Raw genomic sequence first — 14,550 nt, forward strand, 5'->3', positions numbered from 1 at the left:
ACGCTTTTCGCGTGTACGATCTTGGACAAGGCATTATCTAGCTGGGCCTCACCATACTCGAGGTACAACGGCGATGGCTGCAGACTTCATACGGCTGAAAGAACTAGTGATGCCCTATGAGGTCTTCCGCCTCCATCGGCTGTGAAGGGCCCACACCAACAGAAAGGACTGGTCTTCACTGGCTTCCTGCCCAGCACTCTGAGAAGCCTTGGCCGTGCCCTGCCATTTACCTGGGAGGGCTTTTCTACCCTAGACCCAGTTGCCAGGGTGCTTGCTGGAGTGCTGGCCCTCAGGTGCGGGGGGCGGTCGAGGCCCCCTGGGAGGAGTGATCTGGATCCAGGCTTGGTCCCCCACTTCCATTGAAGGCAGAACCCCACCCACCCACCCCAGGGCCAACAGGAGTGGGGACCAGCTTGGCGCTTTGCACAGAAGGTTAAGACCAGGCACAATCCAGCCAAGCCAGCCACTGGTACAAAAAACAGCCAAAAGCAGCTAGAGAAATTGGCCATGTCTCTGAGTGCATGGTCCCGCAGTGGCCCTCGACTGGCCCCAGGGGCAGGGAGGGTCCATGGATAAGCCAGCTTTTGACTTTCTTTCTTTTTTTTTTGCCAAGAAGCTGAGGGACTGCTACACAGGACAGCTGGGAGAACCAGGGAGGGTCCCCTCACTCCTTCCCTTCGCCGCTGTGCACACGAGGCGCGAGGTGGACTGTCAGGGAGAGCTGCAGACATCTCTGCAGCAGCATGAAAGCAAACCAAAGAGAACAAGCCTAAACAGGGAGAGGGCAGAGGGGAAGAAAGAAAAAAAGCAAACCAAAACCCAGAAAAAATCCGTGTTTACAACTATGTACACAAAATGTCAGGGTTCAGGAGGCCGCTTGCTGGGAAACAGGGTCTCTGTCGGTAGAGGGTCAGGGTGTGTGTGTGTGTGTGTGTGTGTATACATACACAGCTTATGTAAATCAATTCTCCACAGAATGGGTGTGTAGACCACCAAGATCACCAAAGTGCAACTTGCCACTGGGTCGTTTCCCACGGAGACGATTGGAGGGAGGGGCCTGGGAAAGTTCCGCGGCCTGCAGGAAAGAGTGCACGTGTGCGCAATCGTCTTGGGGCCACCTCGGCTGCGGAAACATCGCCAGTCCCTTCAGTACACTCCTGATACATTCAATCAGTATAAGTGGTTGGCTGAATATTTTTTTTTTTTCTACTATTCCTTCCGAAATATTCAAGAACATCCATACATCCATCACAAATGTGGCAAGGGTAGCTACGTGAATCAGCCTTAGAAAATGCAGAGGCAATATTTCACATTCGCCTTTTACAAGCTAGCAAATGTTACATAAATAAAGCCGAAAATAACATGACCCTCCCTTCCTCCAATCAATAAATACCTATGGTTACAATTAACTTATTCTAAATCATAAGGTGTTACTACTAGTCTTCAAGAAGGGAAAAAAAGGTCCCGGAGAAGCATCGGGTGCATGCCGATCACAGCTACCTGCTCATCGCCCCCTTCCTGGAGGCAGTTCTGTTCCTACAGAACAAACTGGAAGTGCGAGGCCGCTCTGCCTGACGCACTTCCGATCTCGCCTGGGGAAGCTCTTTGCGACCCCGGCCGTATCCTCTCGTGAGAGGGGAAAACAAATTACCACACAAAGCAAAAACCCCCCACCGCAGCTGGGGAGGAAGGACCAGACACACTACAGCTTTTGCATGCAACAAGTACCTACCCACTGGACGTGCTGCACTTTCTGAGTCCTTTAGCACCTTGAGAGAAAGAGTTGCTACGTCTTTGGGGGCTGTCGGGAGAGGGTGGTGTGGCTATGCACTAAAGCAGGGCTCTGTCCCCAGTGTCCCCTGGAGAATCTTTCCCCCACCCTATCTCGAGCTCTTCTGAGCTCTTCTGACACTCCCCCACACTGGGGCTTCCTAAATCTAAAATAGACTCTTTTTTCATCGACTCTCTATGTACATTAAAGATATAGACACATCACTATACACAAAAGGCTGTGACAGCAGCAGCAGAATTGGAAGAGAAGAAACCCAAACCCGGCTGGGCTCGACTGCCATTCATTCTGCCAATGGGAGGTGCTGCCTCTCTTCTTTGCTGTTAAAAATCCTCTTCTTGGTGGGGAGGGGAATTATGTTCCTTGAGGTTGCTCGCCCCCAGATTTTGAAATCAGCCCTTCCTGGGGGTGGCCCAAAAGGAAGCAAGTTGTTGTATTATTATTATTTTTTTAAAACACCGTTAGCATCTGGTTTAATTATTCTATAAAAACAGAATGACTGGATCCAGAGACCACAGCCTCAGACTCATTGGCAAAATGATATTTGGTCTCGCGTTTGTCGCCCTGGGCTTCTCTACCCGTCAAGTTTCCGGAAAGGATCTGAGTAGAGAGAACTCGGACACGCAGTGGGCAGGCGAGTCTGTGACTCGGTAAGAACCGAAGGACGGTGTGATGAACGGAACAGCCCAAGAGTTAGTGACGAAGCTGGAGGGGAGAGACGCACTGCGCGGTGGCTCCTAAATCCGTCCTGGGGCTCCGGGGAGGCAGGAGAGGAGGAACAAAGCTTGGACTCACAGGCTGTCCTCTGTCCTCAGCGGGCTCCCGAGTATGTACAGCAGGGACTGCTAGGGTGCTTACGCCTTCCCCAAAAGGTCGGGGCGAACTGGGGTGGAGCGAGGAGGGGAAGGAGAAGAAGGTACAGAAGTCAAGACTCCAAGGGTCTTCTTCAAAGGTACCCCGGCACTCAGTTATCAATTCTTCCCAGGCAGCTAGCTCCTCTCAGAGCCACAGACAATGGAAAGAGGGAGAGAGGGAGGAAGGGGGAGGAGGGGCCGGGAAGGCATTCAAGCAGCTGCAACTTCCGGAGATGTGTCCACATCTGTGTTCTGTCTTCTGAAAAAGAAAAATCCTCCCCCCCCCACAAACCACACCCTGCCCCTGCCATTGTCTGTTTGACACAAAGTTCCAAGACCCCGAAAAAACCCCAAAGGGCTTCTTCATCCTCTTGGGGAGCAGAGCAAGTGGCGGTGGTCTCCATCCTCCAAAGCCGGGGGTGGGGAGTGGACAGACTGGCAAGGCAGCCGCAGGGGGAGACAACCTCGGGCCGGCTGCAGTCTTCTCAGGCGTCAGAAGGGACCCACGTTTCCAGGGGCAGCGCTGGGGCTTCGACCCAAAGCGTCAGAAAGGCTTGTCGGGTCTGCCGGCCTTGGCGTCCCCGCCGGTGGCCTTGCAGACGACGCTGTTCGTGTGCTTGCAGCGACAGCCAGGGCGGCGCAGGCGGTCGTAGCCACGCTGGGCCAGCTTCACGCAGCCGGTGGCGGGCAGGTAGCAGAGCAGGCAGGGCAGCACCAGGGAGAGCGCGCCCATGAAGGACCAGCGGGCGCAGCAGTTTGAGTGGGAGCAGGAGCAGGGGTGGTCGGCGCAGGAGCCCTCGTCGTCCTCGTTGGTGCAGTGGTAGAAGATGCCCTGCACCAGGCACATGCACGTGCCGTAGTTGACCAGGGTCTGGGCCGAGCACAGGCACTCCTGGTTGCAGACCCAGCAGGAGGGCAACGTCCGGGGGGACGCACACTCCTTGCATTTACACTTCCCACAGGCCTCGCACAGCAAGAAGTGCTTGTCCAGCTCCGGGGGGACCGCCGGGCCCTTGAGGTCCAGAGGCTTGCAGTGGACCACCTTGGGCTGGATGCGCACAGCCCTCGGCGAGGCCTGGTCGGCCACGGGCGGTGGTGCCATGTGGTCTAAGAGCCGCTGGTCGGAGGACGTGCTGCTGCTGCTGCTCACGGAGCTGGGGCGTCCACTGAAGGAGATCCAGTGGTGCGTGACATCCTGGTCACAGCGGGCGGGTGTCGGGGCCAGCTCTGGGGCCCCACCCCGGGTCCGCTTCGGGCCGGCGGTGGGGGCCAGGCCAGGGTTGTCTATGTAGTCGTTCTCCACGTGGCTGGTCTTCATCTGGTCAATGGGCAGGATGGTGAGCGGGTGCTGGAGCCGGCTGTGGGGCATCCGGCTGTCAAGAATGGGCTGGACCATGACTGAGCTGGGAGTCAAGGGGGTGCTCTGTGGGATCGGGGGCTCCATGGAGCTGAGCTGGAGGTCCTGGACTGCAGGGAGAAACAGGCTTCTAGGGGCCCTGGGGGTGGGTGGGGAAAAGGAAGAGAGAATGGATTCCAGGTATCAGTACGTGGCCTGTCAACACCCACCCCCATCGGGTCCTTGGGAGCCCAGCTGGAATGAGAACTAAATTCCCAGCGACTCCCAAGGCTCAGTGATTAGTAATGACAACAATAGCAGTCGGTGGCAGAAATAACACTTACTGAGCCCGTAAGATGTGGAGACACTCTCCCAAGCACCATGGACATGAAGCCATTGACTTCACAATGATCCTAAAAAGGAATTACTGTTATCCCCTTTCTCTAGTTTATAGGAAACTAATGTTCACAGTCACTTGTCCAAAGTCACACAAAACGATCAGTAGCAGGACTAGGACTTGAACCTGAGCAGTCCCAGTTCATTCTTGTAAATCACTGAAACGTGCTCCTAATTTAAGATCCATAGCTCAGTGGTTACAAACAGAATCTGGAATCAGACCCAAGTTCGAATTCTCAACTTAGCCTAACAGTATTGCTATGAACAAGTTCTTTAATCTCTCTATGCCTTAGGCCTTAGTTTTGTCACCGTAAAATGGGTTCTTGTGAGGATTAAATGAGAAAATGCATATCTGGTGCCTAGCATATTGCCTGACATACAACAAGTGCTCAATAATTTATCACTGCCCCAGAGAGTAACAGTTTAGGTTTCCTGAGCACCTGGAAGCGCTCTGTGCCAAGCACTGTGCTGGGTGCTGAGGACAGTGTGGAGAAAACAGACAGTCCCTGCGTGCTCCCATGGAGTTTGTCGGGTGGACACACAAAAGCCTTCATTTCAGATATTCACAAGAGAAGGAAGGGCTGTATCTGATCCCTGCACATCCAGGATACTAACTTATTACCACCACTTCTAAGAGCAGCAACCTCCAGTGGCCGGTAACCCCTGGGTATGTGAGCTTCTGACAACTTGGATGGGAAATCCTCTCGAGACGCACTCGCATCACCCATTTCCAAGTGCTGAGCTGAACGTTCAGCCTAAATGCTATTTACTAGAATAGCTAAGCCAACCCTGGATCAGTTTCTAATTTCACCGAGAGAGTGCAATTTTAAGTTGGAATCTGGCCAGAGATTCAACTGCAGTGCCTGACACGGAACCCCAGGAAGTCACTTAAATCAAAGAGCGGAAACGGCTTGGTTCAAATTTAGAAAGTGCACATTGTTTTCTATTAGAAGTGCCATTTCCTTGCCTGCTGACCTTTACATTTGGAATTCTGCTGGAGATCAATTTAAAGAAATAGCAGCAGAAGGCCAAGACCTCTGCTCAAGGGGACACAGCTTGGAATCCAAGGGAAAGATTAAACTCTGGGAAGATTCCACCCCAGTCTTAGGAACCCCAGGGGATGGAGTGGGAGGGTAGAAGGGGAAGACAGTCTTTAAAACAACAACAACAAAAAAGACCACTGGATTACAGTGTGGTGAGGTGGGGTTTCCTTAAGTGCCTTTTCAAGATGCTGATTAGGAGAGCCGATCCTGCCCCTCTGCTGTTAGGTTCATCTGGCCTCCAAGGTGCTGCCTGAGCAGGGGACATGGACAGGTTTCCACTTCCAGTTAATCCCCCAGCCCCCAGGACTCAGGATACATTTGGCCCATCCCAATATTCCCGTCACAGGAGAATGACATCCTGGCCCCCTGGGACTCATCTGTCCTTATAACTGTCTGTAAGACCTGGAGGAAAAAAAAAACATCTGGAGCAACTCAGTATTGTACTTCCCCATGTGGAGACAAGTTTGATCAGATATAGTTAAAATTGTTGGGAAAAGAACTTCTGTGGTTCTTCCAGCACATCTAAAATAAAGAGCTAGCTCTAGATAAAAGCTTGTGAAAGGGATACAAAGGGGCTTATCCACAGGGCTGTCATCTATGTGTCATCTCCACTGCCAGATGCAAAAAGCACCCAGTCTTTTCTACAAGGGTCACTGCTCAGGGAACTGGTATTTCCCATATTTCACATAGGGCCTTAACTACTGGCTTTGCTCCCATAGTCCTGCCCACTTAAAAGATGCTGGATTTTCTGTACGCACATTTGTCCTGGCTTGGAAAAAAATCTACCTAGTAGCAGTGCCTGCCCCCATGCTCTCTTCAGACGGAACCAGAGCATCACCTTCGAATGGGAGACTTACTCAGGGCAGAGTTTGCTTTAAGTGTCTGGCAGGTCTGCCACCAAAGAGTAGTCATTTGCCAAGGCAGCCTTCAGCGGGGCCCCTGTGGTCCGGGCTGGAGAGAGGGAATGTAGGCAAGCATGTATGGAGAGGAGATTTTCTAAAGACCAGGAGGGTGACAGGGCGGGAACTCCATTCAGGGCATGCTGCCTCAGCCTGCCCACTTACTCTGCGTAGGGCTCCCAAGGCCTTGCTTCTGGAATAAATGAGTTTGGGATCAACAGACTAGGGTTAGGAGCCCCAGTTCCCAGCCCTGGGGATTTTGCCTGGAGGAAAAGTGACTTGCAGTAAGACTAGAAAATGCCACAGATCCAGGAACTCTCACCCCTGGAGAAAGACAACATGATTCCCTTATTCCAGAAACCCAGGTCGGGAATGCTCGAGGTCCTGCCAAAAAAATGTCAGTGGCAGTTTGAGGCTCACATTGCCCCATGTAGTTGGAGTTCTGTCTCCCAGGACCAGGATTAGACTGGCCACGCTGTTGGAAAGAGTAAAAGTACTCTTCTCCCTCAAGCAGATTATCCACTCTCCCTTCCCCAGTTCATTTACTGGGGACTGGGGTTCTTTAAAAACAGCCACATTTCCCACAGCTGAAGCAAAAGGAATGGGCGATGGCTCAGGGATTTTAATAGGCCCTGGAATCAGAAGGCAGATTCCTCAATCCATGGAAAAGTCCCACCAGGAAGCCAGGGTGGGAGCAGCCGCTGCAGACAATGGGGATGTTGGCATTAGCAGGCTCCCATCACCCCCCAGAGGCAGCTGTCAACATCTGAGCCTGCCGTTGAGGCCAGACGTGGGGGTGGGAGCTTGGCCCACGATGACTTGGCTCTCTTGGGATGTGCAGCATCCGATGGCTCCAGCAGGCACAATCTAAGATACATCTTCCCGATCACAACCCTGATGCAGGACTCAGCGGAAACCAATGGCTGGCTCCGAGTTCCACCGCTAGCCCCACCTCCCCATTAACAAGAACCCTCCACGGGAGGGCCCTCTAAGAGCCTCTGATGAATTTATTTGGCTGACAAAGGAAAACAACTTCCTGAGCTGCCTGTTTGATAACCCCTCAGCACAGCTAAATGATGTCTCAAAAAAAAAAAAAAAGAAAGAAAGAAAACTCTCAGTTGCTTTAGACTGATCAATCTCTACTCACTGGGACACACCCACCTTCCAGTCTGAGCACTGCTGACAATCTTAAGTGCAGTTTAATATGTACTCTCTGCTTCCCCTGCAAGGAAGGAAGAGATTTATAATATAAATAGGAGAGAGGAGGCTTTGCCTCATTTAAGCAGTTTGGAAGAGACTGATGGCCAATTTGGAAGACTCTGGACAGAGAAACAAAGCCAGCATTGCACTTAGCCAAAGGAGCACCTCTATCAAATTTTAGGTGGCACCCTTTTATGGATTAGCATGAGGGAAGGGAACTTTTACCTCCACTCAACCTTCTAATAGTAATAAATAATAATTATGGAAGCAGCTAATATTTAAGAAACATTTCTTGGTGCCAGGCTCTGTACTCAGCCCTCACTGATTTATTTTCTCACTTAATCCTCACTATACTTGGAGATAGTGCCCATTTTGCAGAGGAAGAAATGGCAGCACGAAGGGTCACAGAGCTAGCAAATGTCAGGGCAGGATTTGAACCCAGACAGCAGAAGCTCCAGAGGCTGGAACCTCAACCATGTAGACCTATGTACAGTGACTTGCAGAAACCCTCCATAGCTTCCGGGTGTTCGTGGAGAAGTAAAAGCTCCAATTACTTATACAACCATCAACTCCTCCAGCCCTCAGGGAACCTCGTCTGGCCACCCTGGGGCTCAGTAAGCCCCCAACAGGGAAGTGAAGCCAGACAGGGCTTATAGCAGTCAGGACCCCAGTTAGGGGAATTTTCAATGACGCTACAATCTGTCACTCAGGGAAGGCTCAGAGCTCTAGTCACCTTCTCTCCCAATTCAGTGCTCTTTGCCATCCCTTCGGTCACCTCACTCGCCTTTACTAAGGGTTTTCATTTGTAGTTTTCTTAAAGGTAAATGGGTCTCACTTGTAGTTCATTACCAAGTGGTCTCTCCAAGGAATGCCCTCTCCTCCCCACCTGTCAAGTTGAACTTAAGGGTCGCTAGGGCACCTTTACTGCTGGGGCTTCCTGGCCCAGGTCTCAGGAAGGGAGGAGGGGCTAGGGTAAGAAGAATAGCATCCTAGAATATGGCATCAGCGGGATGTTAAAAACCCAGAAGCGCACAACCCTGTATTTGCTGCTTGGTGGGTCTGGGATCCCAGAGCCAGCCAGTCTGACACTCAGTGCATGGGCCCCTGTGGGGAGGGGGCTGAGCACCAGCCTGCAGACCGCTCAGCACAGGCTGAAAAGAATCAAGAGGCAATCGAGGGAGATACCTGTTCCCACCTACCCACGCCCTCCCCTTGACTTACCCTAGGGAGGGGAGCTGGGAAATACTGGGAAAAGCTGACAGTTGTACTTTGAAAACTACAGGTCAGCTAATGACACACTGGCGAGAGGCTCTGAATGAATGGGCAGTTGCTGCACTGCCCCATTCAGTCTCAGCGGGATCTTTCAGTGAAGGTTGTTTAACCCTTTAACATCTCAGAATAAAGGTCCCTTAGCTGCCAGAGAGCCCGCCCACCACTATTGCTTGGTTCTTTGTGACAACATCCCAGTTTAGATAATTAAGCTACAACCAAGTGATGACTTATTGCTTTAAAAAGAATTTTTAAAGGTGAGGGGTGGTGAGGGAAGCCAGGGACTTGCCCCTCCCTACATCCCACAGAGGAAGACAATCTTTGCTGAGAATGGCCCCAGTGGGAGAATAAAGCATTTAGGCAGCTGGATTTGTCTGGGAATCCTTCCTCCTCCCCCAGCCCCCAGCACCAGCACTAAGGAGCTCACCTCTGGCCAAAATCTGTCAGAGATCACAAAAGAAAACAGTTGCTTTTCATCACTTTGTCCCATCACCAGTTATCAGTTCCCAACTCTCTTCCCTCTTCCACAACCAACCAGCTGAGCTCCAAAGCCCCAGCACAGGAATGGGTGGGAGTCTTGCTGCACTTTGGCTTTGGGCTGTTTTAATCAGCTTCAAGTTTCTGCTTCATTGTATTACCCCCTTAATTGTTGTCTGCTCAGATCCCTGTAAAGAGGGATTTGAAACCAAGAGTCAGACAAGATGGGAGCTAGAAGGAGCCTGCTAACCACTGGCACAGTTTGGGAACTACTGGCCCAAGTCAAAGTCTGGGCTGGGACCAGAACTCCAGACCCCCAGGGGAGGGCTTTCTCCCACAGACACCAAAATCATAGTATTTGTCTCGCTACCTTCCACCAAGAAATGAACTTACAGTAATAGATTTTAGCTTACTCCTGGGACAGGGGCAGGAAATGACTTCCCCTTCCCCCACCAGAAAAAGAAAGACTACCCACAAGGGAAACCACACTTCTGCAAGTGGCCACCTGCCCGAAGGGCCCCTTCCCTCTTCTGCTGGATCCAGCACATCTGTGCTCCGTCCCCAATGCCCTTGCTTCCTTCACTGACGGGGGCCTGTCCTTGGAAAGAACAATCGCGATCACAGCTGAACTGTGGAGGCTCTTAAGCCTAGCCACATGGCCTGGATGCATTCCCCAGGCTTGTCAGATGTCCGGATCTGCAGGGTGGCCCCAGACCCCAGCGAGCCAAGAATACCCCACTTCCTAACATCACCCAACACTCCACACCTCCTGTGTAGGAAGGGGCACCCTTGAAATCAGGCCCGCCTCCTAGAAGCTCAGCAATAACAATGACTGTGGCCCTCGTCCTGGCCACTCATTAGCAGCTCTGCTGGCCCCTGGCCCCTTGGGAGGAGTTTGTTCTCTATTCTGCAGATGGGTAAACTAAAGCCACACGTTGCAGGTTTGCTTAGCCACTCAACTGCTCTGCCCTGGCCCCTGGCTGGTCTGGAAGGAGCAATACAGCTTCCATATGTTGTTCTTCATCACTTTCTTTCTCTGGCTCTTCTGAAAGAGCAAACATATTCTAATGAGTCACTGCTTTCCCCTCTGGCAGGCAGATTCAGGTTGGCCATGACATGGAACCTTCTCCACTCTTGCCATTTCCCTTCCTTTAAAACTCTGCCATGTCTACATCTGAACCCCAAAGGTTTCACCGTTACCCCCAAATCCAGAGGCTTGGGCAAGAACCCTTACCCAGGATGTGGTCACAAGGGAACTTCCACCTCAGTAGGGGCCAGATGACAGGCACTCTGAATTTGAAACCAGATTAAACACTATAATTCTCAAAGAAATACTGAGCTTCTCTGAATAAAGAGGAATGCTGCTTCCTAGGCCTTCTTGGTACCAACACCCAGGCCCTACCTAACACGATGGCCAGAGTTGAGAAAAATGATGTGGGGTTCCAAATCTGTGGGCTTAAAGATATCATACCAAGGGACTGTTAGCATTGGAAAATCCCCAAACATGAACCCCCACAGCAACACACCTCAAAGGCTACTTTGGGAAGTGTTAATGGGTTTTTTTTCTCCCTTAATTTTTAAATCACTTACTTTAAGATTTTACTGTACAAGGCTACCATCATTTGTTATTCAAGAAAGTGAGCAAAAAACCTCTGGGCATATGCAATGTCAGGTTTACCAAAGTAGAGGGTCAGGGGTATGAACTGGGCAGAGGGCAGATTTCCAAAGAGCCACATCTCTCCACCGATTCTGGAAGGATGCAGACAAAAATGACATCTGTGAGTTCCAAAGCCCCACTAGCCCCAGCCTCTGCCCTGCTTTAGCCTGGAATCGTTCTGTGTTCTGTCTCTTCCACCAGCTCCAACCAAAGCTTTATTCAGTGAGATGCTGCCATTTCAGAGGGTAATCTGGAAAAGGTCATGGGGCTGGGTAGGAGGGCTAAGGGCAGGAAAGCATTTATACCCCACAAAAATGGAATGACTCCCGAGTTCAGAATTTAAAACAGAAGATAACCAACAGATGTCTTTAAAGTCTCCCTCACGGTAGCTGACCAATATCTGTCTATTGAGATCTCAGAAATCTACCAAAATGCCTCCCGTCCACCACCCCCACCCCCACCAGTGCCAGCCAGCCACACAGCTCAGTTAGTCAGTGTACGCACTGTTCAATTAGGATAAATCTAGAGCCTGCTGGCATGTGAGGACCCTCCCAAGGGATGGGAAGAGAGGGAAATGCAATTTCACTGGACATCTCTACAACTTCTTGAGACAGAGAGAGAGAGAAAGAGAGAGACCCCAATTGTAGCCCTCCCTTTCCTAGTCCCACACCCGCACTAAAGGAAAAAAAAAAAAAAAAAGCTAAAAATTTCAGATGTTTATGCTCCATTTGTGTGAAGATCCGGAGAACTCTAAACATTGTGAAATCCACCAGTGCAATACTGGATAGGGCCTTAGGCCAAACCGAGCTTATTAAGAGATTGATAAACCCACATTTCCCGACTGCTCTGGGCCTTTTACCTTCCAGCTTTGAATCCCTGAGAGCCTTGGTCAGCTAACCAGACAGACATGCGCTGGCTGCTGCCCCTCTGCAGGTTCTCTGGCCTCTAGGGTGTCTGGCCTCTCCCCAAACTGAAGAGAATCACGCCACTGATTTGGAGGCAGGAAAGGGGAATGCCACCAGGTCTGGGGGCCCTACTTAACATACACCTTATTTCCAGCACTAACCACCCTGGGGGGTGGGAGGTGGGGTTCCCAGGAGCCTTGCTGCGCCAGAAGACGGCCTCCTGCCTGCACCTAGGCCTGGCAATATGGATGCCCACCCAGCAGCTGGGGAGAGCAGCCAACAGCATTCCCCTCTGCCTACCATCCAGGGCCTCTGGCCCATTTCGCCTCTGTCGTCCATCCCTCAGCCCTTCAAGCCATGCAACAATTTTCCGTCTGTCTTGCCTCTTCTGCTCACAACCCCCCAGGCCCCAATCAAAGAGAATTGAGAAACCGTCTTCTTGTACAACAGTAGCTACTGTCTAAATGCTTTTTGATCGTCTGCATGGAGGGGGAATTGAGCATAGCCCTGGCCCCAGTGATGGAGTCAAGCTCCAGCTGCCCTGGCTGGCCCAATCCGCCCTCGCCCTGCTCACTGCCCCCGAAGCTTTGGCGATTCACAATATTTCAGAACGTACCGTCTCTATCCTCTCTTCCCGGTGATGTCAAGCCTGGTACCACCAAGGAGGAAGGAGGGAAAGTAGAAGCCTTATCTCTCCTAAGCTCGCAACCTCTTCCTCCAGCTCCCACACGCCCAGCGTTATGTAAACGCACCTTCAGCCCCTACCACAGCCCTAGCGCGGCCCGGGGGCCCCGGGGCCTGGCACACCTAGGTGCCGGGGTACAAGGAGGCGCGGGGTGGCCAGGATCCTCGGGCCCTGCAGAGCCGGGGAAGGAAAAGGCAACTGTAAGGCAGTTGCACAGCATAAAATGCAGCAGCGGAGCAAAGGTCAGACGGCTAGGAACCGCCTTGCCAAGGAGAGGGGGCAGAAATGCCCAGTCCTTGGCCGGCCCTGCGCTGACCATCGAGGGAGAGAGGCAAAAGGGGAGGAAACGCAGTCCGTCACCGCTCCAAAGGAAAAAGAAAAATCTACGTCGAGCATAGGCCGCTGCGGCGGGCTGGGGAGGTATATGGCAGAGCTGACACCGTGGGCACGGAGCCGGGGGGTGGACGACCGACCAGGGTGAGGGCGCCCCCCGACCTAAGCGGTGGCTCCTGACCAAGCCCAGAGCCACCCGTTCCAGCGCTCGAGGCGGGTGGTGGCAGGAGGAGGAAAGAGGCCAGGCCAGAGGCAAACTCCCGGGACACGCACAGGGCTTCCCGAGTCGCAGAGGGCGGGGAAGCCGGGCTTGGCAATGCCCAGGGGTCGGAAACAGCGGTGCCAGGCTGTGAACACCCCCGGCGCCGTGCCGGCCGGGCCGAGGGCGGCAGGGAGCCGCGGCGCACCGCAGCGACTCAAGGAGGCGCAGGCAGAGGGAAGGAGCACTGAGGCGCGCCTAGAAATAGCGTACCATTTACCCCAGCCCGAGGGGGAGTCGCTCGCGGCTCAGAGAGGGGCAGTTTCAGATCCCAAAACCGGCCATGGACTTACTTTGAGGAGCTGCAGAGTCACAAGCATCGCTCCACGTCTGTGTAAATCCCGGAACCCAAGCAGGTCAGCTGCTGCTGTACTCGCAGACGCCGGCCGGAGGAACCGGCGAGGCTCCCTGCGCTCCACAGCGCCAGCTCCGCGCTGTCAGCTTCGCTCGCTGCCTCGGCGGCGATGTTGCAACCACTGCCTGGGAAAATGGCTTTTTTATGAATGGGAGGGAAGGGCGCTCCATTGCGCATGCGCGCCGCCCGCGATTCTATGAATGGGTGGGCACAAGAGACCCCGCGTGCGCATGCGCTGCGCTCCTTTTTTTATGAATGGGGGGCCGGAAAAGAACTTAACCCGTGATTGCTGGGGCTGGCTCTTGTTCCTCTAGGGGCCGGCGTTCTTTTACAAAGAGGGTGGAGGTTCGAGTGGAGGTTGTTGTTGCCTTTTTTTTTTTTTTTTTCAATGAATGGAGGGCGGTGGCGATTGCTGCAGCTGGCCCAGCTGCGCGGGCTGTACTCCCTCCCAGCCTGCAAGAGGAGGTAAAGGCCACCTTCATGCCACTGCGGGCCTGGGCAGGAACTGTCAGTGACGCTGGGGGGTGGGGGGCGCTGCGGCCTCCAAATCCCGGACTGAGAGCGGGATGGGGGAGGATGCACCTAGATCTGGGCAGTCCCCGCAGGCAAAGTGGGGGATGGGGAGCGGGAGGACCCCTACTGGGGGCCTTTCTGTGTATCTCTGGACCAGTGATGCCTAGGGGCGTCGGAGGGAGGAATCTTGAAGCTACGTTTGCCAAAAATCAAGAAAATGTCCATCGTCAGAGAAAGGCTGAGTGGGGGTTGCTGAGTGAATCTGGTTCCTTTCCTGAGGCTGAGTCTCTCCTCAGTGCAAGACCACCCCTCCCCCCATTTCTTGGGTGTAGTGACAGGGCCGAGGCCTTTTCCGGCTCCAGTACTCCCCGGGGCGATTCTGGCAACTCAGCCGGAGGAGGCCTGGCCCTAGCCTCCCAGCGTTCCCCCTGCCCCCACCCCAGCGTAATGTCCGCAGTGCCCGGGGTCCGCCCGCCCTCTGCCGCCTGGCGAGGTGCCCCACTCTACCCCAGCCCTCACAGGACGCAGGCCTGAGGAACCCCGGGCTACCGAGGGCCCACAGCCCTTTGCTGCTGTAGGG

The 14,550-nt window shown here is 53.2% G+C and overlaps 1 protein-coding gene across 1 annotated transcript; it reads right to left on the reverse strand.

The window, feature by feature from the left end:
• Positions 1-380: 380 nt before the first annotated feature.
• SPRY4 (sprouty RTK signaling antagonist 4) lies at positions 381-13,404 on the reverse strand. Its single transcript, XM_045551091.1, has 3 exons — positions 13,396-13,404; positions 4,324-4,392; positions 381-4,139 (listed from the first exon to the last, which is right to left on the reverse strand). Exons 2-3 carry the CDS (start codon positions 4,374-4,376, stop codon positions 3,188-3,190), a joined length of 1,005 nt encoding a protein of 334 aa, XP_045407047.1. The 5' UTR covers positions 4,377-4,392; positions 13,396-13,404; the 3' UTR covers positions 381-3,187.
• Positions 13,405-14,550: the final 1,146 nt, after the last annotated feature.

Source organism: Lemur catta, chromosome 5 (assembly GCF_020740605.2).
Source record: "Lemur catta isolate mLemCat1 chromosome 5, mLemCat1.pri, whole genome shotgun sequence".
Classification (NCBI taxonomy): domain Eukaryota; kingdom Metazoa; phylum Chordata; class Mammalia; order Primates; family Lemuridae; genus Lemur; species Lemur catta.

Excerpts from the sequence above, each read along its gene's own strand:
- SPRY4 (XM_045551091.1), bottom strand. The coding sequence starts at position 4,376 with ATGGCTTCATGTCCATGGTGCTTGGGAGAGTGTCTCCACATCTTACGG. Across the intron at positions 4,140-4,323 it reads CTCCACATCTTACGGGCTCA|GGCCCCTAGAAGCCTGTTTC; the intron begins GTAAGTGTTATT and ends ACCCACCCCCAG.